This window comes from Saccoglossus kowalevskii, chromosome 8 (genome assembly GCF_978046115.1).
Source record: "Saccoglossus kowalevskii chromosome 8, keSacKowa6.1, whole genome shotgun sequence".
In the NCBI taxonomy this organism is placed as follows: domain Eukaryota; kingdom Metazoa; phylum Hemichordata; class Enteropneusta; family Harrimaniidae; genus Saccoglossus; species Saccoglossus kowalevskii.
Window position 1 is genome coordinate 13,324,273 of NC_140648.1, and position 23,407 is coordinate 13,347,679.

At 36.5% G+C, this 23,407-nt stretch overlaps 1 protein-coding gene across 1 annotated transcript in view; it reads right to left on the minus strand.

Annotated features, from left to right (window-relative positions):
* The window catches only part of LOC102807229 (chromosome transmission fidelity protein 18 homolog), a 35,661-nt gene extending 12,254 nt beyond the window's left edge, over window positions 1–23,407 (minus strand). The window contains exons 1-12 of the mRNA XM_085502202.1: window positions 23,218–23,407; window positions 16,393–16,617; window positions 14,807–15,132; window positions 14,231–14,317; window positions 13,950–14,002; window positions 10,054–10,312; window positions 9,465–9,595; window positions 8,970–9,093; window positions 8,455–8,603; window positions 7,580–7,673; window positions 6,955–7,053; window positions 5,883–6,010 (exon numbers count right to left, since the gene is read on the minus strand). Of these exons, the coding sequence (XP_085358328.1) occupies window positions 5,883–6,010; window positions 6,955–7,053; window positions 7,580–7,673; window positions 8,455–8,603; window positions 8,970–9,093; window positions 9,465–9,595; window positions 10,054–10,312; window positions 13,950–14,002; window positions 14,231–14,317; window positions 14,807–15,132; window positions 16,393–16,617; window positions 23,218–23,296 (1,754 nt within the window). The 5' untranslated portion in view covers window positions 23,297–23,407. The remainder of the gene's footprint in view (window positions 1–5,882; window positions 6,011–6,954; window positions 7,054–7,579; window positions 7,674–8,454; window positions 8,604–8,969; window positions 9,094–9,464; window positions 9,596–10,053; window positions 10,313–13,949; window positions 14,003–14,230; window positions 14,318–14,806; window positions 15,133–16,392; window positions 16,618–23,217) is intronic.

Consider the following 23,407-nt stretch of genomic DNA (forward strand, 5'->3'; position numbering starts at 1 on the left):
ATTGAAGATAATATTTGGTAATCGTAGTCCTAAATAACTATTAAAAATAGCTAGACGTTTCGAGCAATGGCTCTTTATCGATAGCATAGAAGCAAGTGTGATAACGTACAGGTAGAACATAGGAACGTAAGAACGCGCATGAACTATAAGTTAGAATCACAAAAAATTCCACAATAGAACAAATAACGCGCCTTAGGTAGTGAGCTCAACAAATGAGTTGAACTGTTTGTTAATACCATGGGGTTCTTTAGTACCAAGGCGGAATATAGTTTCCTCCTCGACACGCCTGAGCTGATTTTCGTTGCCATTGACAACACATACACCAGAAATAGACATATCTGTAATATTATGTCCACTAGAATTAAAATGAGCATCTACGGCAAACTAGACAGAAAAATCGTTATTATCCGGTTTCACTTCATTTTAACCAGTCTTGTGATGGGTTGTTGACAAATGCTGAACAGGCCACGCCTCCAACTGTGCCGTGCGTTCGGGCAAACCGTTAGGAATTCCTAAATGGAGTACCGCGCTCATAGAGACTGCGTATTACAGTTGATTATAGTTCCTGGGCTCCCTGTGCTGTAATACGGAGTTTCTATGAGCGGGGGTGGGGGGGGGGGGTGGGGGGGGTATCGGCTGGTATCTAGTGTAAGAAATAGACAAGGGAGACAAGGGAACCAGTTGAGCAAGGCTAACCGAGTCGTGACCTCGATGTGGTTCGTAACCAGTCTTGTGATTGGTTGTTGACAAATGCTGAACAGGCCCTGCCTCCAACTGTGCCGTGCGTTCGGGCAAACCGTTAGGAATTCCTAAATGGAGTAAATTTGTGTAGTTTTCTTGATTTATTCTGCAGATATCGGTAAAATTTAGGTAAGGCTTTGGCGAAATTTGAAGAAGCAACTAATATTCTTCAACCTGGTATTTTTTTTATATTTTATTTTTCATTCTTTTCGTCTGTTTTTTCGAGTTTAAAAAATGTGAGCTGGCTGGAGCCTTCATCCCTTGTCTATTTCTTACACTAGATACCAGCCGATACCACCCCCCCCCCCCCTGGTGGTTAGACCGCCAGGTTGAAATGGGCCGTAATATTTTGCTACACAACGGCTATTCACAGTTTTTGTACTCAATCGCCGGTGAGAAAAAGTCGAAATGAAAGACAACTATTGTAAATCGAAACAGGTTTCATTCAACTACGAGCAGACGCGATGGGTCGATAAAAATTAAAACGAACCCTGACCTCTGGAAATACCTCATTCATAGAGTGCCATAGTACCAGAGGTCGCCGAGCACGGCCGTACAACGTACTTTGCGACATCGCTACAGATGCATGCTAGCTGACAAGGGGGTGTCCGATTAAGGTAACCAAGATGGCATCGCAGAGTGCGTGATTTTTCCGCGGTGTTTAAAAACAGCATCTCGTTGCCGATGTTTCTGTAATTTTCGGGGTATTTTTTATTTTTAAGTAACCGAGCATTTCACGGTTGTGTATTTTGCCACTGAAAAGTTAGTTATCGATGACAGCACATCAATGGTCTGAATGGTGTTTATCCACTACTACATCGCAATGCTATCAGCACGGTGATCGTTACAGCGAAACGACAAATGTAAAATTAGTCAGTTTTATAATGCCTTCGGAGAAAAAAATGCGTGAAAAAAAAAAATTTAACAGTACTCCACTGGAAGCTGCCAGGCTAGAAGTTGTCGACATGTTGCGAGATAAGGGTGAAAAAGCTTACTTATCATTTACAACTGTATGTTTTTTGTATTCCGCTTGCATGCTGGAAGCGTCTACGTATTGTCTTTTTTTTTTTTTTTTTTGCAAGACTAGTTGGTAGCGCTTGAGGTAAGTTAAACAGGGTCGCGGACAGGAAGTTACACATCGCCGCACCATAACTGAGGCCAGCAACTCATTTGCATATAACATCAACAGTGACTTGTCAATCAAAGAGCAACGTAAACAAACTTTTGGGACTTTTAATCACATACGCGTGCCTCGATTCCCTATATATTAAAATCCGTTTTTGGGCATGTTCCAGCATTGACAATGCTCCGAAATTTCAACACTATCTAGCCAAGACTGTCTGGGTAACAAAAGCAAAAAAAAAAAAAAATTCACTCCTAGTGCCCACGAACATGCATCTATACCTTAAACCCATTTAGAGTGGTCTACATTCAGATCCATCAGAAATCACACATCCTCCCACTACATTCCTACTACTTCTTCCCATAGACCAACTAAACAGAACATTTCTTACAAACTTGATTCCCCCAATATGTAAACATTACTGTATTTTCAGTATTAGTAGCACATGTGTTCACGTAAATAACAGAGGTTTATCTACAAGCATAAGTTGTAATTTAAAGATATAGTACAGTAGGTATAATTTTAGGCTTAGACCAGACAAATAAAAAATCTTTATCAGATTTTCCTTGTGAAAAATCTTGGAGCTACAATCAAAATTTATTTTCGCCAAAAGGGTTAAAACATTTATACTCATCTTGAATGTCCTTTAAACAACATACAAGACACAGAAAGTTCAAAGAAAATATTGTAAAAATTGGCCATGAACAACAGCTATCAACGTGGTTGAGAAGACGCACAAACAACTCTCAGACATCTTGCAGTTTGCTAGAATCTTGCAGTGCCACCAACAGTGACTTTTAGACATAAATCCCCCCCCCAATAATCAAAGAAAGCTTAGAAAGAACTCCCATGTGCTGAGAGTATTGGAGACACATTAAATATAATTCGAAATTACTTAGCTGAAAACTAATTATGCAAATCAGAAAATTAATATGACCAGATTTGAGTGTAAAACTAATGAGGTCTGCGCAATGTAACAGAAAATCTATGTCTCCAAGTTTAATTGAAATGTGATTAGAACCAAAAAATTATGAATTATTATGCTTATTAGGGAATTAATATGAATAGATTTTTACCCCAAACTAATTAGGTTTGTACATTGTCCTAGAGCATCTTTGTACTAAGTTTCATTGAAATGGAATAATTAGCACCGCGAAAACTCCAAAATTTCGACCCCTCTAAAAATTTGAACGCCTATTTATTTGCCGGGTTTCGGTGTTTTATTTACCTCCAAATTTTCGACTCCACTAAAAATTGCCGACTCATTCTTATTCGAAAATTGCGACCAGTTTTAGTTTTCCCCCAAACGAAAAAAAAAAACGATGTGAGCGTTCAAACGGGACCTTCCTCAAAGGCATGAATCCGGGTTTCTGATTGACTGAGAGATTTTTATTTTATTGGTAACGAAAATATATTCTAAATAAACGAAGTTTCAAATAAAAACGAACACAAAAATCTCGGCATGCTGCGTTTCTGAATTGTTGATTATTACTGTACTCAGTAGTGATTATAATAATGTACACAAAATAAATTTGTTGAATGGTTATGAAATACAAATAAAAGTCAACTTAGTTTCATCGTAAGCGAATGATTCCGGTCTCGTATAAACGTTTGATGCTGTAGGATATCCGCCATGTTCTCTTAGGTCAAATAGGTCAAATCGCTAATTAACCAATCAAAAAGCTGGATGATGCGAAAACGGCATGATTTTTTTTAAATAAAAAAATTAGTTGTTTTTAAAAAATAAACTGGTCATCTGAAGAATAATTTAACATTGTTCACAGTGATAACAGCTCATTCTCGAAAGGAAGCTTACCCGCTCACGCTAGTCACGATAAAAATCATACACGTGTACTCTTGAATAGACAGACGTCAATGACTACGGTAAAACTTAGACTCTATTTTAGCCGGCAGGATTGATTGAAATGTCCGACAAATGACGCCAAAATACACCTTAAAAGTCCCATTTTATTTTCTTAAATCCCATTATATTTTTTAATCCAAGGGCGAATTTACGGCAGAATTTGGTCCCTAAAATCACCGGTACGGTGCTCAAATAAGGGACACGTGAGCTTTGATTCTAACCGGATACATTGCACTGGGTCGGGGAGATCGTTTGCTAAACTTCCATGTATCTTTTGTCCAATGGGTACCTGTACTTCGAACATTCGCAAGTTTTCCTAGGTAGTGCGAGACAGCTTTGTCTTTTGACCTATTAGTTTTGTGCTGACCTCTTCTCCGCGTCTTGATGTTTTGTTTTGCTTGTCATAATACTCACTGATTGATGACTTTGTTTAGATTTTGAGTTACAACTCGGCCACGACCTTTGCTTTTACCGTGAAACATGAGGAAGTTTACGTCAATTGACGGACATTGCATTTTTTAAAAACTAATGAAGCACACTGTCTATCATCCCCATTTTTTTTTGCTGATTTCTATTCTGAAAAATTCGACCGTCCGAAAATGCACCTTAATTTTGACTCTAAAAACACGTCACATTTCTAACACCAATTATTTAAAACCGGTCGAAATTTTGGAGTTTTTACGGTACTTTAGATATCAGTGTGAAAGCTTAAAATTGGTTAATTATGCAAATTAGGTAATTAATATGTACAGATTTTAACCCACAATTATTCAGGTCTGTCTATTGTCCTACAGCATCCATGTACATTCATTGATATGTGATGTATAGTACCTGAGATATCAGTGTGAAAGTTGGTTAATTATGCAAATTAGGTGATTAATATGCACAAATATTTACCGGAAACTAATTGGGTCTGCATAATTCTAGATTCATTGAAATGTGATGATTAGTACTTTAGATATCAGTAGAAAAGCTGAAAATTAATTATGCAAATTAGGTAATTAATATGCACAATTATTTACCCTAAAACTAATCAGGTCTCTGCATAGTCCTAAAGGATCTATGTACCAAGTTTCATTGAAATGCGATGATTAGTACTTGAGATACCCGTGGAAAAGCTGAAAATTAACTAATTATGCAAATTAGGTGATTAATATGCACAAATATTTATCGAAAACAATCAATCTCTGCATAGTCCTTGAGTATGTAAGTACCAAGTTTCATTGAAATGTAATGCTAACTACTTATATCAAATGCTGAAAATTAATTAATTATGCAAATTAGGTAATTAATATGTACTGATATTACCATAAAAACTATCAGGTCTGTGCAGTGTCGTATGACATCTATGTACCAAGTTTCATTGAAATGTGATGATTAGTACTTGAGATATCAGTGGAAAAACCGAAAATTGACTAATCATTATGCAAATTAGGTAATTAGTATCCACGGATTATTACCAAAAACTAATCAAAACCTAGCATTAGTTCAGAGCATCTATGTACCAAGTTTCATCAAAATCCAATGAGTGGTTGTTTAGATATCAGTGGAACAGTCATGGAACCACTAAAAAATAGCTAATTATCATGCAAATTAGGTAATTAATATGCACGGATTTTTACCAAAAATTAATCAAATCTGCGCATATGTTCAGAGCATCTATGTACCAAGTTTCATCAAAATCCAATGAGTGGTTCTTTAGATATCAGTGGAACAGTCATAGAACAGCTAAAAATTAGCTAATTATCATGCAAATTAGGTAATTAACGAGCATGGATTTTTACCAAAACCTAATCAAATCTGCGCATTGGCCCAGAGCATCTATGCACCAAGTTTCATCAAAAACCGATGTATGGTTCTTGAGATAGCAGTGGAACAGTCGGACACACATACACACATACACACATACACACATACACACATACACACATACAGACACACTAACTGCAAAGACTCCCATTTTGTGCTTCGCACATGGGAGTCAAAAATGCATCTGGCAGGTGTGAGTGAGTTTGATTTTTTTAAGAGTTTTAAGTTTTTAAGAGCATTTCCACTAGAGATGTGCTTCTAATAGAGAAAATATGTTACCTATTTTCTTCACCTTAACAGATAACATACAACAAGATGTTTATATATCATCTGATTTTAACTTACTTTGATACCCTTGGTAACTGAAATATCTCATTCCAGACAGCAAATAATCCTTTATGTTGATCTTTTTGACCAATACTCATTGAATTGATCATCTGTAGTGTTAACTGACTGAACTGACCTCTGATGAACTGCAAAGATAGAATTGATGTTCGATCGTTAATATCCAGTTGCTAACTGAAAGTTTCATCACAAGCCATTCAAAAGCTTCTTTAAATGACAGTGACAAAAGAGCTTTTAAAACACAATTGAGTCGTAAGAATTGTAAGTGAGATCATTGATCGGAGAGAAGAAATGAAATAAAATTTTATTCCATGCATAACCTTGTTTCTCATCTGCGCGAGACTTTGGTACTTTGATCATGATACTCCCACGAAAATGCAACTTGGGTTTGTTATGCGGCGGGCGTAAAAAAATGAAGATAAAAATAATTTTTTTTAGCAATTTTTTGCACTTACAAGTCGGCGGGATAAATTACGCTGAAATAAAATATTATTTTTATTTCATTTTCGGCTCCTGTTCATTCGGCGGGTTCGCGAAACAAGGGATAATAAAAGTCTGGCCTTAGTTACTAATATTTTCTGGTGTAATAAAATTAAATCCATTCATTCATTTCAAAATTTCCTTAGAACCACATAAAAAAAAACAATTGAGATGTTACAAATAGGCATCCACTAACATATTTACAGTGTACATCACAAAAGTGTTTTTTGAGACAATATATGAGCTAACAATTTATCTATATGAACATACCAATTTGGACACACATCTACTGTAGAATACTTTATTTTAGCTGGAATTAATTTTCGCTGAAAAGACTTTTTGGGTGTTTTGTTTGGAATTTCTTTTCACTGATTTTTGATGAGTTGAATGTGAAGTACAGGAAAAAAAGTATATTCGCAGGATTTTATTTTATCCCTTTAACGAAAATAAATTGCAAGCGAAAATAAAGTATTCTACAGTATATAATGCATGATGTTTAGCAAAATAAAGACTGCATGAATAGACTGAGTTTGCATATATTAAAATTGTGTCATAGTTTGTCATCCAAATATTAAATTAATAATTCAAGTACCTGTAATGTATTTATGCATGATCTGATATCATTCTCAGCTTTCTGGCACAATGCCAGCAGTGTGGTCTGATCTGTTTTCAGATAGTTATTCCTCGCGATCTGATAAAAAGAAAATCATTGTAAAATTATAAAGCCTTATAGTCCTCATTCAAACATACACCATATTTTATATGCGTTGTGCATGTCATGTGGAACACATACCAAACATGACATTGTGCGATGACTGTGTCACTTAAACAATAATATTATTTATAGATTTATATTATTCATTTATAATTTAGTTATAAGCTCCTATTGGGAGTATATATATATGAATTATCTATGACATACTACATATATATATGTCATGGTTACTGTGTGATAATTTTTTGTGCCAACAGTAGGAATTGTTTGACATGCACACATGGGGAAATGCTGCAATGTTAGGTGTTGATACCTAGTACAGTAATTTCTATGAAGTGTGTGAAAATAGAAAATGCTGCCACACAGATAAGACATGCTGATAAATAACAAACCCCCAAAATAGTATTGATAGTCTACATGCAATGGACAGATTACTCTGTCCATGGTTGTAGATTTTCTTGGTTATAAACAAATAAGAAGCAGAAGTGACTTGCTACATTACCTCATTCAGCCTGGTAGCAAGTCTTGTAGACAGTGTTGGTGGAAATTGAACAATCAATGACTGCTGTCTCAGTTGACGAAGTGATGGGGTAAATCTAACAAAAGAAAAAAAAAACATGTCAGAAGTGAAAATTTGCGGGAGATTAATTAAAAATCACAAGACTGTGATCATTAGCAGTTAATCTGCTATCCTTGGGGCGGACATCCGGGCATTTTCACCGCTTGGCAATCCTGGCGGTGAAAACAAAGGCCAAAAACTCGCAGAAAACGGTACTTTGGGATGATTGTTGAGACACCCCTGAACAGTGTAACAACATTAGCCCTACGTGTGTAATATATATAAATTTGATTGTTCAGGATTACTTCGAAGTTGAGTTTGTGTTGTTTTCTCGAATTTTCACCAGCTCGACCGGCGTTCCACAGCAGCGCTCACAGAGCCCATAGAAATGCATGTACAGTGGTGCGCGTCGTAGCAACGTGGAACGTCTTGTGACGTAGCTCCGCCCCCGAGGATAGAAAGTCCTAGGTCAAAATATTTAAACATCCATGATTTGCATATATATCAGGTAATAATTGTTTATTATTAAACATATGACATCGTAACAGTATAAGTTGAAACAATACGTGGTCGCATCGACATCCGCTACGCGTTGGTTGATACTCTCGCTGTACTGTCTTTGTGCATATTTTTCGGTATCCTCTTAATAGCCTCATATAATCACCTTCTCAATTAAATTTTTGTTTTCAGAACAGTTTAGGTGAATAAACTTCACTAAGCTTACTTTTTTGAAAATTTATATAAAGTTTGAAATTCAGCAACATAGTAAAACTCACTCATAAATAAAATTTTCTGTCACATAGAAAATGCTGACTTACTGGTCATTACATATGCATATAATTGGTCGTAGTAACATCGTTTGTTTCTTCTTCTTTTTTTTACCAGGTATGCCAAACTGTGATGGTTCTGGAGCCGAGGCAGCAGTGTCTTTTCTCTTGATCACTGACAGCAAGACATTGATAGCAGGCTGAAATGATGGAAGCAGTACATGTATATGTAAAGCAGTGACCACATTATGATTGTATTTACACCTGTATTTATCAACTCAAAATTGTTATAATATTAACTTACATGTTACACATTATTAACTCGCGTTAGGATACAGATGCACACATTTGTTTAATGATCTAATTCAAGATGGTCTAATGCCAACCATTTTTATGCCAAAAATGCATTAAAATCATGTATTTTTACAATTCTGAAAGCCAGTGTTGGGCATATATAGATGTAATTTGTACATATATACATATAAACTTGATGCTTTCAGGAAAGTACAGTACAAATTTCATCAGATATCTAAGAGCTGATGGAGCAAAATCAAAATATATCTTACCGCAGGCGCACCATCAATCTCATCTATAATTAAACAGTTTGGCTTCTGGTCCGGACCAAGAACCGATTTCATCTGAGTCGCAGACTCAATACGTGTGCGAAATATTTCAGCACTTCGATCATCACTGAAAGACAATTTTTCAAAAATATCACAAAAATGTAGCAATGAACTAGGTGGGCCTTAATGACTTCAGGACATTTCATCCTCATGGACACCCTTAGATCAACAAAATGTTGAAAATTTAAACAGAATACCATATTTGTTTTATTAGAAGTGCATCTACAATATAAGTGCATGCAACAGTTGCATTTATTATATACCGGGTTAATGAAATATGACTTGTATTTGACCATAGACACACCTCTGCTATTCACATGAGCAAATACGTTAGGTTAGACTGATTGCAAAGACTGCAAACCTATTAAGGTTAATAGCTCACTTGGTATGATATACATTTTTGTATTTAAATCTGATTAGAAACAGAGCAGTACTTACCTAGCATTCATTTCAATCACGTTATACCCAGCATGCTTAGCTATGACGTGTGCCAGTGTAGTTTTACCCAGACCAGGCGGACCACACAGTAAAGCCACTTTATGTACAGGTCTTTTGTGTTCATCTAATTCCTATGGAGGGAATAAGACATATACATGTACAATACAAATTTATACTGACATAGAGAGCTTTTTAAATTATGTAGGTATATTATGCATAAATTCCACACATAAAATTAAGAACGACACATTCACCTAACACAGTGAAATGATAAATGAAATGTAAAAATAAAAAAGAGTAAATATCCAGTTCAATGTGTTTTGTTTTTGATGAATCTTGCAAGCATTGGAGGAAATATACTGCCAAGCTCACAAAATACTATATGTACATTTGTTTCTGGTCATTTTTTTTTTAGATTGCGGTGCAAATCAATTTTCTTTAATTTTTACAAACATCAAAAACAAAAGCGAAAACACCAAAACTATTGTACAGCACACTTGTTCAAAAAGACTTGAAAATAAATTGTTTTTGGCCTAAAAATCAGAATATTGTACATTAGTTCTTGACTTTTGTTTGGCGACATTCTTACCTCAACCACCTCAGGCACATTTGCACCCCATTTCTTCATGTTCGGTTTTGTAGTCTTCTTCTTTTCTTCCTTAGGTTTGTACTCTTTGCCATACACCACGTAGTCCCAGAGTTTCAACCAGCGTAGTAACGTTCTATTTGTTCCATCATCACTGAGCAGCTCGCTATACTGTTGAGGACCATATTTATCAACCCATAGGGAACCAGTCTTTGTTTCATTTCCATCTCTCTTCGCTATTACTCTATTTTCATTAACTTCTCTGCAAACGGTAAATACAAGTAAAATCACCCATTTCCATGATGCAAATTATACTGTATAATAATTCGCGGACATCAATAGCTAATTTTCGGATCACTGTGTACCGGTATTACATGTTAGGGGCAAACTGAAGATCAAAAATCAAACTTGAACTTCTTTTTTCAAAAACATGAAATGTCCATCTTTGAGAAACGAATATTGTGCTGAGATACCCTTACTTTGCCATCATCAAATATGTATAGCACATTATGAATATGCCAAAATACTTTTGCGTTTGTAGAATCTCATGTGATGTTTGACATTACTACAACTCTATAACTTTTGTTTGTCCTGTTTTGATGTTTGATTTCATGGATAATGCAGTATCTCTTGGTGAACGAAAAATGGTCTATTCATGCAATTTGATAATTTTATATATTATAAGAGGTACCCCCAGTACATTACTTGGAGTTTTCAACGCATATAGTACTGTATGGTGACATCATGTCAAGATCCCATTCAAGTCTCTTCTCGTAGATAGCGAGACTGAGGCTACGACCTTCTGACATGACATATATCAATGTTCAAGGTTTGTAATAAAAAAATAAAACATGTCTTGCCACTATCATAGTGAAAAAATGTAATACATCGAAAATGTACAGAAACCACCCCACTCTTTCCGTAGCATTGGTCTAAGTCCTCGAGGCAGAGAGAAAGGAACCAGAGTGATTGTCCAGCTGTCTATGGCCCTGCTATATGGCCTCGGTCACGTGGTTCGTGACGTAAGGGAAAGAAAATCTTAAGGTAATGGGGCTTCCCCTGACCTAGATTCTATCTCTCCGTCATCGGCAGAATCGCTGATTAATGCCTACAGTTCAAAATAGTCATTTTAACTGACCGGAGCCTGTGGTGGGTAATTGAACGTAGTGAATAACATAGTTCTCGTAATCCGTCATACCGTGGGCAGCTATTTTGATCCACCTGGACCACACAGTAACCTAGTTACCTTGGGTATGTGCATTCGCATTGTTCTGAGCAGGGAACGCTTATGCGAGAGCGAGATTGATCGGGATCTTGGTATAATGTCACCGTAGTTGCAAACCCCAAGTAATGTACCTCTGATATTATAAAAGCATGAAAACAAAACAGCATTTGCAATGATTATGACATCCTAAAAATACTCACTCAACATTGTTGAGTGCATGGAATAATGGAGAAATCTTAAAGGGGAACTAAATAGAGCCTATTTTGGTGTTTGTATTTATCAAGTTATGTATATTGATTATAAATTTGAAAAAATAAATTAAAAAAAATGATTATCTTCAGAGTTATGATGATTTAAATATGAGAAACCATAAACCTGCGAAGGACTTCCGTTTGCGCCATCTTGCCATAAAAAAACGCCCTCATGAGGTATAAACAGGTAAGGTAACAAAGCATGATGACGAAATAGTATCTGATTAAATATAAGCAACTTAGGGAGCCATAGCTGGCTGGACTGGTGAATTGACTTCTTGTCTAGGTTGTTTCGACTTTTACGTTAATGTTATTTACAAGCATATCAACATACAAACATTATGGATGTCTCGATTGATCGAGACAGGCATTTTGTTTTGTTTTTTGTCTAACTGTCTAATAAATGCTGTTTCCAGTACTGCACTGTGCGGCGTGCAAATTATTCAAAGTATGGATGCTGGAGTATGCAATCTTGAGTTCGTAGGGTGGTGGTGGAAACATTTTCGTCCATGTATTCACGGGGCTGCACTGGCAAATCATGGGACAAGTGTCACAGGAACACCAAGCAGATTGTTCACAGACTTCCGTGTAATTTGAAATAAAACTTTCATCCGAACAAGGGGCATCGTCGACGATATACTCTCATCACTCACACTGGACTGATCTGAATCGTCACAGTATACCCTACTTCCCTGATCATAAGCCTGGAGGCATGAACACGTAAAGGAAAAGTAAGGGATGAGCTTGTACTCGAGGACCAACTCAGAAAAAATGATTTTGTTTTGGGGTTAAACACTGTAACCATCTTGCAAACAACGAAAAATTATCCAAAAAAAAATATTCGTTCACCACGCCGGGCTCGGGAAAATAATACTTATTTTTGAAAAAAAATGCGTCATTGATTTGAACGATACTTACAATGAAGAAACAAACATGTTAATAAAAAACACACACATTTTATTACAATACGATTTACATACCGTCTGAATTTACGGTGAAATAATGGGTTGGGTCTGTGAGGAAATAGTGGACGAAGGCATTTATCATTATTTTCGTTTTGGTATGTTTTCGATCGTACGCAAACTCTCGACGCAAAACAATTTTCCACCATGAGGTTTTTCAGCACGATTTGACCTGGAACAACTTCCTTTGACATAACAGGTCATGTCTTTCATTAACCAATCAAAATGATGTGTCGTAATGATGAAATTTTCCGATTATTGACGATGATTTTTTAGCGCAATGCGGAAGTGAATTACTGCAATGTTAAAATGCGATCTGTAGCACTGATTGCAACGAAAAAACGATGATTTTTTTCCCTAAAAACTGGCGATTCGCAATTTCCGAAATATAAACGACGGTTATTAGTAACCGTGGGTAAACTGAGTGTGGAGGAAGAATTTAAACACCTTTCTCGGTCGCCAACATGTCTCATCGTTCAAACCCTAGGCCTTTCATGATAGTCTCAAAGTAAACCATGCCCAATAACCAGGTACACGCCTTGACGATCACATTTTTGGCTTTTCGAAGGCTACTACTCAAAGAAATAGGATTATTCCAGAATTGCAACATGATGTTCATCCTGAGTAAATGACAGAATAGAAACGATGCGAATCACGTTGTGTACGTTCGCCATGCACTCTGAACTTGAAATTAATGCGAGTTTTCTCATAAAACTAAAAGCATGAACCGAACTAACATGCCAATCACGATTATTATGAAATGAAACACACCTTTTACACGCATATTTTAAAGAATATCGTCGACGCCCAGTAAAAACACTCTGGGCTTATAATCGTGAATGCCCTCAACTCGATAAATACCAAGTAAAAACATAGGGATGGGCTTCATACTCGGGAGGGGCTTACGATCGGGGAAGTACGGTACTTTAACGCAATTGGGCTTTCACTCTCAGAATATTGTGGTTCAAACGCATAAGGCTCTAACCCAAGTTTTAAAAAGCACATTGTGTATATAAAAGTTGAGTTTATACTAATAGTACACAACGCTTGGCAGCATGAACGGCTATGTACAATGGCGTATACGAGTGCGATCAGATACTAAAACGTCATAGCTTTGAAAAGTACCTGGATGTTAAATATGTTCGTTCGTTAATTATTCCCCTCCATGAATGGCCTCCATGGCAAGCACTTCAAATGCCTATCCAAGCTACAGTTATAATTAAAACAAAATTAAACCACTGCAATATTATTTCGAATACAGTTTAGAATATATACAACTATAAATTAAGGCCGCATTTAGGTTCGCTTTAACTGAAATTTTAAAGAAGTAGTCAGTGGTTTTCACAAAATTTTGTTCTGACGAACACCATTAAGTCAACAAATCATAACATTCTTGAGCAGTGAAAATAAAAGGTTTACAGCAGTTAATATTGAATTAAATCAGTAAATTGTTTAACTAACCGTTCAAGTTCATCACTGATTCGTTGTGATTCTTCTAATAGCTGATTTGTCCTCTGAAGGATTAAAATAAACAACTGTTATGACAACTCAGACATGGTTGCATTCAGTTTAAATGCCAAAGTCAACTTTTCCACAAAATAAACCTATTTTCCATATTCTTCCATGAACATTCATGAAAACATTTAATAGACACATTCCAGGCTTACTCATGGTGTTCATATCAAATAAATCAATTAATTATCTTGCTTCAAATTATGCTAATTATATAAGGCCAGTCTCACCTTCTCTTCAATGATTTCACGGAGTACATCTATTGATGTAGAAAGTAACTGTAAAGATCCATCACTTCTGTTGCCATAAACAACAATCTGTGAAAACAAATCATTCCCAACATTGTATTAAGAACACAAAACCACCAGACCACATTTGCCTCGCCTAATTATTGCACATTATCATAGTTTTTTTTCCATCTCACAAAACAGGATAATAAATAGACAAGAAATTTGATTTTTTATTAGATGATTTCATAGTAAAGAAATGATCCCACAGACATGGATGATCTTATAAGTTAGGTGGCGACATTTTAGTTTTCCCACAGTATGTTTAGATCACCACAGTAATAGCTAAAATGTGTACCGGTAATGCAAGTATATGTATACTACGCAGACATGATGAAAACAGCAATAAACGTGTGAGCAGAGTGTAATCAATAGGCAATGCAACTGCACGACACCTATGTGATAACTGCATGACCCTAAAGCAATCTATGCATGGTGCAAATACAAAGGACTGATTGCATGAAAGCTGTCCTTTAATTCTGATTCGTCCGACTTATCTCTTTTGATATCTTCACTCACCTTGGTTTTATCAACCAATTTATCATCATCTCTAACTTTCACGTACACCCTCTCCCCATCATGTCCGGTCACAGTTAAATGTTTCCCTTGTGGCTGCCTTCTGAGTACATGTACTGTAGTGTGATTCACATCTCTGCTTAAAGTTCTCGTTTCTGTCTCATTTGGTTCTAATGTAGTATTAAAGTTACATGATTTCTGCTGTCTGTGTTGTTTAATTTTCATCATTATCTTCTCGTCAGCATCAGGGGAAGCAGGGGGTGTGATTTCAAAGTCATCATCATCAATCGCTAAATTTGGACTAATTCGTCGTCTTTTTCTCTTCGGAGCTGTGACAAATAGACATGACATTAATTTTCTTACAGGAATGAAAATAATGTACACAGTAATCAATTACCATAACATTTTTATTTTATTTTCACTGAAATACATGTTATTATTTTGAATGAATTCACTGATTTGTGATAAGATGAATGTAAAATATAGGAAAAAGGGTAATTTCATTGGATTTTATTTGCACTGAATCACCCCTCAAATGAAAAAGAATTCCAAGTGAAATTGACCGCTGCTACACATCGGTTAATACAATCACCATACTTCCTTTGTTTATACTTTAAATTCTTGTTACAACCTTGTATTTTCTGAATTAGCCGCACATGCACTACAATGACAGCGATGTATTTACGGTCAAAAAAAGTTGTATGTTTTTTTGTATGTCACTGCATAGTTCCAAGTATGTGAGTTTCACAGGTTATATGACAGATTTAGTTAGGTAAGCCATTCAGTGAAGAAAAAGCAAACAGATCATTCACTACAACCTGATTATGTAAGGTATGCAAGAGACTACGAGTGCTATAAATCGAGAGCAGATCCAAAATTCAATGGGTGCAAAGAGTAAATACACATTATAAAAACCCATTTTATTTAAATCTTAACATTTTAGGGGGTTTATACTTGTACTAATGCGATAATCCCCCACCTCACCCTTAATCCGCCCCTGTAAATATACATACCGGTAAATGAATAGACCATTTTTCGTTCACTGCGAGAATCACGTGTTATGCGTGAAATCGAACGTAAAAACAGGACAAACAAAGGTCATAGTGTCGTAGTGGCGTCAAACATCGCGTGGGATTCGACAAACGCGAAAGTATTTCGGGGACATTTCCATGCTTAATCATGTGCTGCCCACTTTTCATGATGGGCATTTCTGATTAAGTAAGGGTATTTCGAAGCAATATTCCTCTGTCAAAGATCGGTCGGTCGATGTGAGTTACGAAATAAAGAAATTCTAGTTCAAAATCAAATCGTTTGACTTTTGCGGCAGACGTTCGACGCGCATCTTTCATACATCTCGCGAGATCTCGCAATTGTACGGTAAATCACCTATTATACAATAGGCCCTTTCAAAGAAAGCATCACTTTTATAAACCAAACAGTTATATTGTCGGTTATGTGTCTTTTTCGGGCAAATTTGAACTTGTGACAAAATACCCACCATCTTTAAGATAGAAGTTTGGTACGAAGGTGATGCTATCCTCAAAAATTGCCGCCAAGTCATGGTCTCTCCGAAGATACTTCTTACTTACATTCCAAAAAGTTCAACTCATCTTCAACTACGACCCTTCCGTTTGTAACTTTTCGCATTTTTGGTGCATCATTTTCAATAACGTTATTTGTAATAGCTTGTGATTGCTCAGGTGATAGAAGTTCTCCCAGAACAGGTAGCGGTGAGTTATCCAGTTTCTTCTCAATATTGTGGTTGTGTTTTGGAGTGGTGAAATGTAAACTTTTTTTGGAAACTGGTGGAAAATCTGGAATTTAGAAAGAATAACATATCAGTGACATATAAAATAAGAAAAAATGAAAGTGCAAAGAGCAATATTTATATATATGGCATGTTGTAGTAATTTACAGAATTTCAGAAGCTATGCTTTTTCTGTTAGTAATTAAATTGATTTGTCTGATAACCACCAGTTCAAAACTTCTCCCATGTGCAATTATACTCATTTGTTCCCCCAAAATTTTATTTTCCTAGTTTATTTTTAGTATCTATTTTTGTCATCCTTGTGTATATAGTTCACCCAAGTGTTTTCTCTTAGTTTTTTTTATAGTATGTATTTATTTTCATCCTCATGTATATTAACCTACCATACTTGTAGCTATGGCTTCCGCCATTTCTACCTTGCCAGGCAGCTTCCGCTGCCTTACTAACCCTTACGTGGTCTCAGCTTACGCCGTCTCTGCTAGTATGTGCAGCCTCCGCAGCACTACTGATAACTTACTTACCTCAGGTAGTCAATAGCCTTCGCTGTTCTACGAGGTAGTCTTATCTCAGCTACCACAGCTTCACCTCATAATCATTACTGATTACAAATAGTTAACATTTATTTATCTTTATCGCAGTTTGTTTTTAAGAAGTTTTCTGTATGTTCTGTTACCAGGTGCTAAAGGTCATTAGTACTGTCACTAACTGACCTATCTGGGGGACCCGCTGTGGGACACGTTATCTAATGTTTAAGAAGGTAGAAAATCTGTTGGTGGCAATACACACTATTTATGTACGAGTCACAGTAAATATCTATTGCAGAGCAAAGTTTCAGTAATGTAACACAAGTAATCTAATTTCAAACTTTCCTGGCACCAACCGCTAATTCCAATTTAATTTTTTCGCACTAGTTCCTGATTGATGGCTATTCAAAAATACCATGTAAAATTTTGAACGAAAATGGGTAAAATCTGATTGACAATTTTTACAAAAAATCATGCTATTTTTCACCAAAAGCAAAACCAAAAGATAGTACTTATAAACCACTGCTGTGTTGTGTTGCATTCACCATACAAAAGTAATGAGAAATATGTTTGGCTGCCACCACCCAGCATTCTGATTGGTTAACGAATAGTATGACCTATCAGATCAAATGAGGCAGTTTCAGATCAATTCAAGCATTAAACAAACATGACGGATATCATTCAGCATTATGTAATGTTATGTTTGTGTGCGATCAAAAATGTTTCCTTTTGATGAAAAAATAATTGTATTTAACTTGCATTTGATTTTCAAAACAAACAAATCTGATATTTTGTATGCTATCATAACCACGACTGAATAATAATCAATGTTTGTAATAATATGAATACATGCAAGGTGAAATACCAGTAGTATGATTAGTTTACATTACTGTAGAATACTTTATTTTCGCTTGGAATTTAAAATCCAGCGAATATACTTTTTTCCTATATTTCACATTAAACTCATCGAAAAGCAGTGAAAATAAATTCCATACAAAACGCCCAAAAAGCCTTTTCAGCGAAAATTAATTCCAACGAAAATAAAGTATTCCACAGTATACTGCGAACATTATAGCCAATTAAACAAAAGCATTCATGTTTGTTTTTTAAACTTCTTCTGCACTTTCATTTCCCCAACAAAAAAATTCCTTTCCTTCTCACCTGATGTCTAAATTAGAATACTGACGACTACCCCGGTAAGTCTTGATACTACCGGTAACACCTGAGCGGAGCGAAACAATCACACGGCGCAGTCAACAAAGACGCTTACAGTGAGTGTAAAGTAATAATATTATGATTGTTTTCCCGATAAGCACCGAGTAATATTTACAGTTGTGACAATGTTTCTGTTTAAAACTAGTGTTCGATTTTATTGGCGCCAATATTGCCTAGCGGTGTAATTAGTGAAGGATCAATGCAAACCAAAACCCAATCGTAGAAATGCAGGTGAATCAGCTTGAAAGAGAATATCGTTCTGGCAAACCTGTCAGTGGAGACCTTGGATTTCTCCTAGTGAACGACATCAGTGAAAACGGGGCTGACAAGTCAAGTGGTTATATTCCTAGAGGAGTGGTACAGCGCACTGCCGATAAATTCAAGTTTTCCAGGTATAGTGTAAAACAAAGTCGAAAATGGTACATGTGAAGCAGTAATACGAGAAACGGGGAGGCCAAAGAAACTCACTGAGAATGACGTCACCTACTTGAAAGCCTGAAGACAAACGAACCTTCCATAACGTATAAAGAAATGAAACAACAATTTGAACAGTTTTCACCAACTGTAGTGTCAAAGATGACGATATGTCGCGCGGTGAAGACTGCTTTCACAGGTGGAAAGTGGACGTACAAACAAACAACAAAATTTGCTCAGCAGAGATTCACATTGAGAAATTTACGGTATACCCAGGCATACTTGGACACCATGCATAATAAGATCCATGACGACTGAAATTTATGGACGAAAGCGGTTTTAGGGTTACCACTACTGCGAATCCTAATTATAGACATGCTTTGGTGGGACAGCGATGTGTACAATTTGCTCGGTACGACCCCAATCCTAATATTACATTAAACTTGCTAATAGGATTGCAGGGGGTGGCTCTTATCGAAGTCCTTGATGGAGCTTCAAATTCGATGCACTTCGCAGACTTCATACGGCAGTGTGTAGAGACAGTTGACGAGTACGGTGTACCCGCCCTTCAACCAGGTGACTTCCTAGTGCTCGACAACGCACCAATCCATCACAGTGAGATCGCACAAACGCTCAATATGTGGCTTAATACACAGGGAATAGAAGTCATTTTCACACCAACTTATTCGCCTGAATTTAATCCAGCTGAATTTTGCTTCGGCAAAGTGAAAAAAACACTGGAGCGACCCCCACTATCTATACTTGCATACCACAACTTGGGCGTTGCAATTTATTCCGCTGTGGAAGAGGTGTCCGGTGCAGATGTACGCGGATTTTTTGAAGCAACCGGATATTTGTTTGTTCAGTGAAACCTTTGTTTATTTTAGGGGTTGCAAGTTAGAGTTATTCCCTGAATTTGATACGTCCTATAGTTTCTATCGAAACATTCTTGAATGTTGTGTTGAATAGTTTCCATGTGTGCAACATTATAAGCAGGGCTGATAATAACAAACATTTCGTAGAACATATTTTTATTGTATACACTAATAAAGTACAGCTATAGTTACTTCACAAACCTACTTTTGACTGGAAGCCATTTTTTGTATGTGTTATGTTCACACAGTATGTTGTCAAGAAAACAAATTTGACAAATGAATGATCATTTAATATTAACATGTTAAAACATCGCATTATTAATGGAATGACTGTTTTTGATGAATTGTCGATTGTTTCCCTCCGTGAAAACTGTTAATTGAAAGTCATCGAGTCGATAATAATGTCCAAAGGTAGCCATATATAAAACTAAATGTAGCCCAGTGACAGCAATTATTGATGTCTTTATAATAATACAGTAATTAGATTAACAAAACCTGATAGGTCGTACCTATTCCATGAGTGCTGGCCTGTGAGAAAGAGGCGGAAAACTACCACTGAAAAAATTGTTAAAAAAATGAATATAATAAATGATTTGAAGGAAAACCGCAAAAACACTTGCAGGAACAATGCGCGTTATCATATAGTCAACTTGAAGGCGTATTCTTTGATTTTAATGTTGCGCAAGGGTCTTTTAATAAAAAAACACACATTAATGCCTTCATTTAATTCAGTGTATTGTTCTAATCTAATCTATTCTAATAAAGTATAACTTCAAAACAAAGAAAATTGACAACAGGTTGAACACACAGTGAATCATGTACTAAGTATTATAATAGTTAAAATAATGGGGTGTTCGTACAAAATAATGGTATGGTGGTACGGTATGATTTCATGTCCGAATTGTTAATGTTCATCTGGTGGTGGTGGTGGTGGTGGTGGTATCGGTATCGGTGACGGTGGTCTAGCCGGAAGCGGAGGGGACACAGAAGGTTGAACTGTTGGCAATAGTGGTTGCACATACCGCTGTAGCTGTGGTTGATCAGGAGATGGTACTGAATGACTATGTGATGGGTACACTTGGGGGGTACTACATGTGTTAGCACATGGATAATAGCCGTACATGTTTGCATTCATACCAGGCATATAAGGATACGAGTATTGGTAGTACTGGTACCACGGAGAATAGACAATTTGTGGTGATGTCACCACGGTGGGCATCATATGTGTAGATTGAGACGAACTACTAAGTTGTAGAGCTTGTTGAATTTGTTTTTCTTCCTCATAGCTTGTTTGAGGATACAGTTCAGAATGAGTACTGCTAATTATATTCTGATTCTTTTTAGTTTTCAGTAAATCATGGTCGGAAACTCCAGGCAAAAGTTGACGAGGTGTTTTTTCAGGGAACTTTATTTTGTATACTGGATTATTTTCCAAACGTTCGCGAACTCTGTCTTTTGGTTTCATGGCTTTACCCTTTTGTAAGTGAACAAGTTCATATTCAGAAATGATACCGGGAATCGACGATATTCCTGTTTTATTTGTTTTGGTACTTGGCCATGATAATGCTCGTTCAAAATTCTGGCATGTTTGTTTATTAACCACTGCTTCGGTGTATCGCCGATTACAGTTGCAACCAAGTACTTGGACGGGTTACTATTGATCAACCAACTTTCGATTTGCCGCTCGAATGTAGACAAAACCTTATTCTTCGTGTCTATTTTCTGCTGGAGCTCGAGCTCTTTCTTCTTTATATTTTTCGAAAGATCGTCACGCTATTTACCTAGGCTAATCAATGTAGTTTTCTCCGTGGCATGGTCGGGGTGGTTGATGTCCCCACAAATTTCTGCTGAACAACAGGATTCGTATGGAAAATTTCGCCGAGTATGAGAGTCACGAAGATGATATTTTCCACAACATTTTTTCGTTGAATCTTCGGGTACACATTTGGCATATTTGTCATTTTGGTCACAGATCTGGGTTTGACCTGTTGTCAGTTCTACTTTCATATCATTCAATTCTCTTTCTTTCATTTTGATTGCTAGCTCGAGCGGTGATTGATAAACAAAATGGGACACTTGATTCCTGTTCTTTGTTTTTCTCTGTATCATCTAATTTGCCATCACATTCAAACCTCAACCGTTTCGACATGCTAGTTTGCTCCCTGTAAACATGGGAACTGACGCTGGGGGCTGGTGAACACCCTTCAACGACAGACACCTTTATCCGCCTGTTTTCGGCGCCGGCAACTGTCTTCGCACAGCGAAACAATTCCGCCATGTCCAGTTCATGATTGGAGAGTGTCATCGTGGTCCCTTCGTCATTTTGGTACTGGATCTGAAACTCTAAACTCTGTAACGAAGGAACTTGTTCCTTGATATATTCGATGAACTCACAATAGCTGAACGTTTCCCTGATGTAAATATGTCTTGATTTATTCCAATAATTTACTTGGACTTGATAAGACATGGTCAGAATTGAACTATGTTCTGAACGCCTCGATCTGAAATCTGATTCGGTTGATTATTGTAAATCACAGGAGGGGCACCCGCAACCCCATCACACACATTCTATGATATGGTAATGAAGCTGTTTATGTATATAATGCTAATTCCTTAATAATAATTAATTTCTATTTTAGTGCGATGTGTGTAGATTTGACTACGTGTGCGATTTGTTAACTGAGATTGAACTAAATTTAACAGTCCCTTTACTTGAAAATGGACTCGCCAGTGACGTCTGGATCGCGCGTCCACTCTAAAAAAATATTCTACCGGACCAAAGACAAACATTGTAGCAAAACTGTAAACATCACTCGGTGCTTATCGGGGAAACAATCATAATATTATTACTTTACACTCACTGTAAGCGTCTTTGTTGACTGCGCCGAGAGATTGTTTCGCTCCGCTCAGGTGTTACCGGTAGTATATTGTTTTCAGGCTACAATGGATTGTAATAGTGATGAAAAAATGCACCAAAAAAACCCCCTGGGTGATGTTTTGGAGTCAGCACTCTTTTCAAAAATATGAACTGTTTTCCAAAACATCGCCCACGCTAGGGTATTGCTCAAATAGAGTAGTTAACTGGAGATAAATTTATATTATTTATGTATATGGAAAATATGTTTTTGCTTTCCCTTTTCAATTTTACCAAAGTAGAGAGGGACTGTGATTTAATTTACTAACACTTCATACACAATATCTCAAACAATCCAGTATTTATAGGGGATAGTGAAAAATAACATTTCTTGCTTTCAATTTTTATTTTTTTTCTGGACTAAGTTGTGGCACATTTTCAGACTATTTTTTCCTAAATTCAGTTGTGTTGAATTTATTTTTGCTGTCAATTGCAGATTTTTATATTTGGTGAAATTTTCCATCACATTTCCAATGACAACAGAATATAAAACCCACTAAATAGGCAAAATTAACAATTGCAAGTATTGTTTCCTCCACAAACAAGTGAACGTAAAACCTAGTTTTCACATCAAATTCGCTAAATTTAAACTCAGTGAATATTCCTTTTTCCACACGGTATATTTGTTTACATCATTGGCCTTCTGCCCTCTTTAGGTGGGGCAAATGTCAAAATTAAATTTGAAAGCAGAAGTTGACACTGACCTTCGTCCATCTCTGCCATCAGTTCGAGTTCGTCGGCATAGTCATCCTCGTAACCACCGATATCGTCTTCGGGGTCCATCTTCCTTATAATGGTTTCAAATTTGCCAGAATATGACGAAACTTATAAAAGAGTCAACATGTTTTAGAAATCCCGCGCGTCATGTCAATGGGCATGCGCAGTACAACTAAA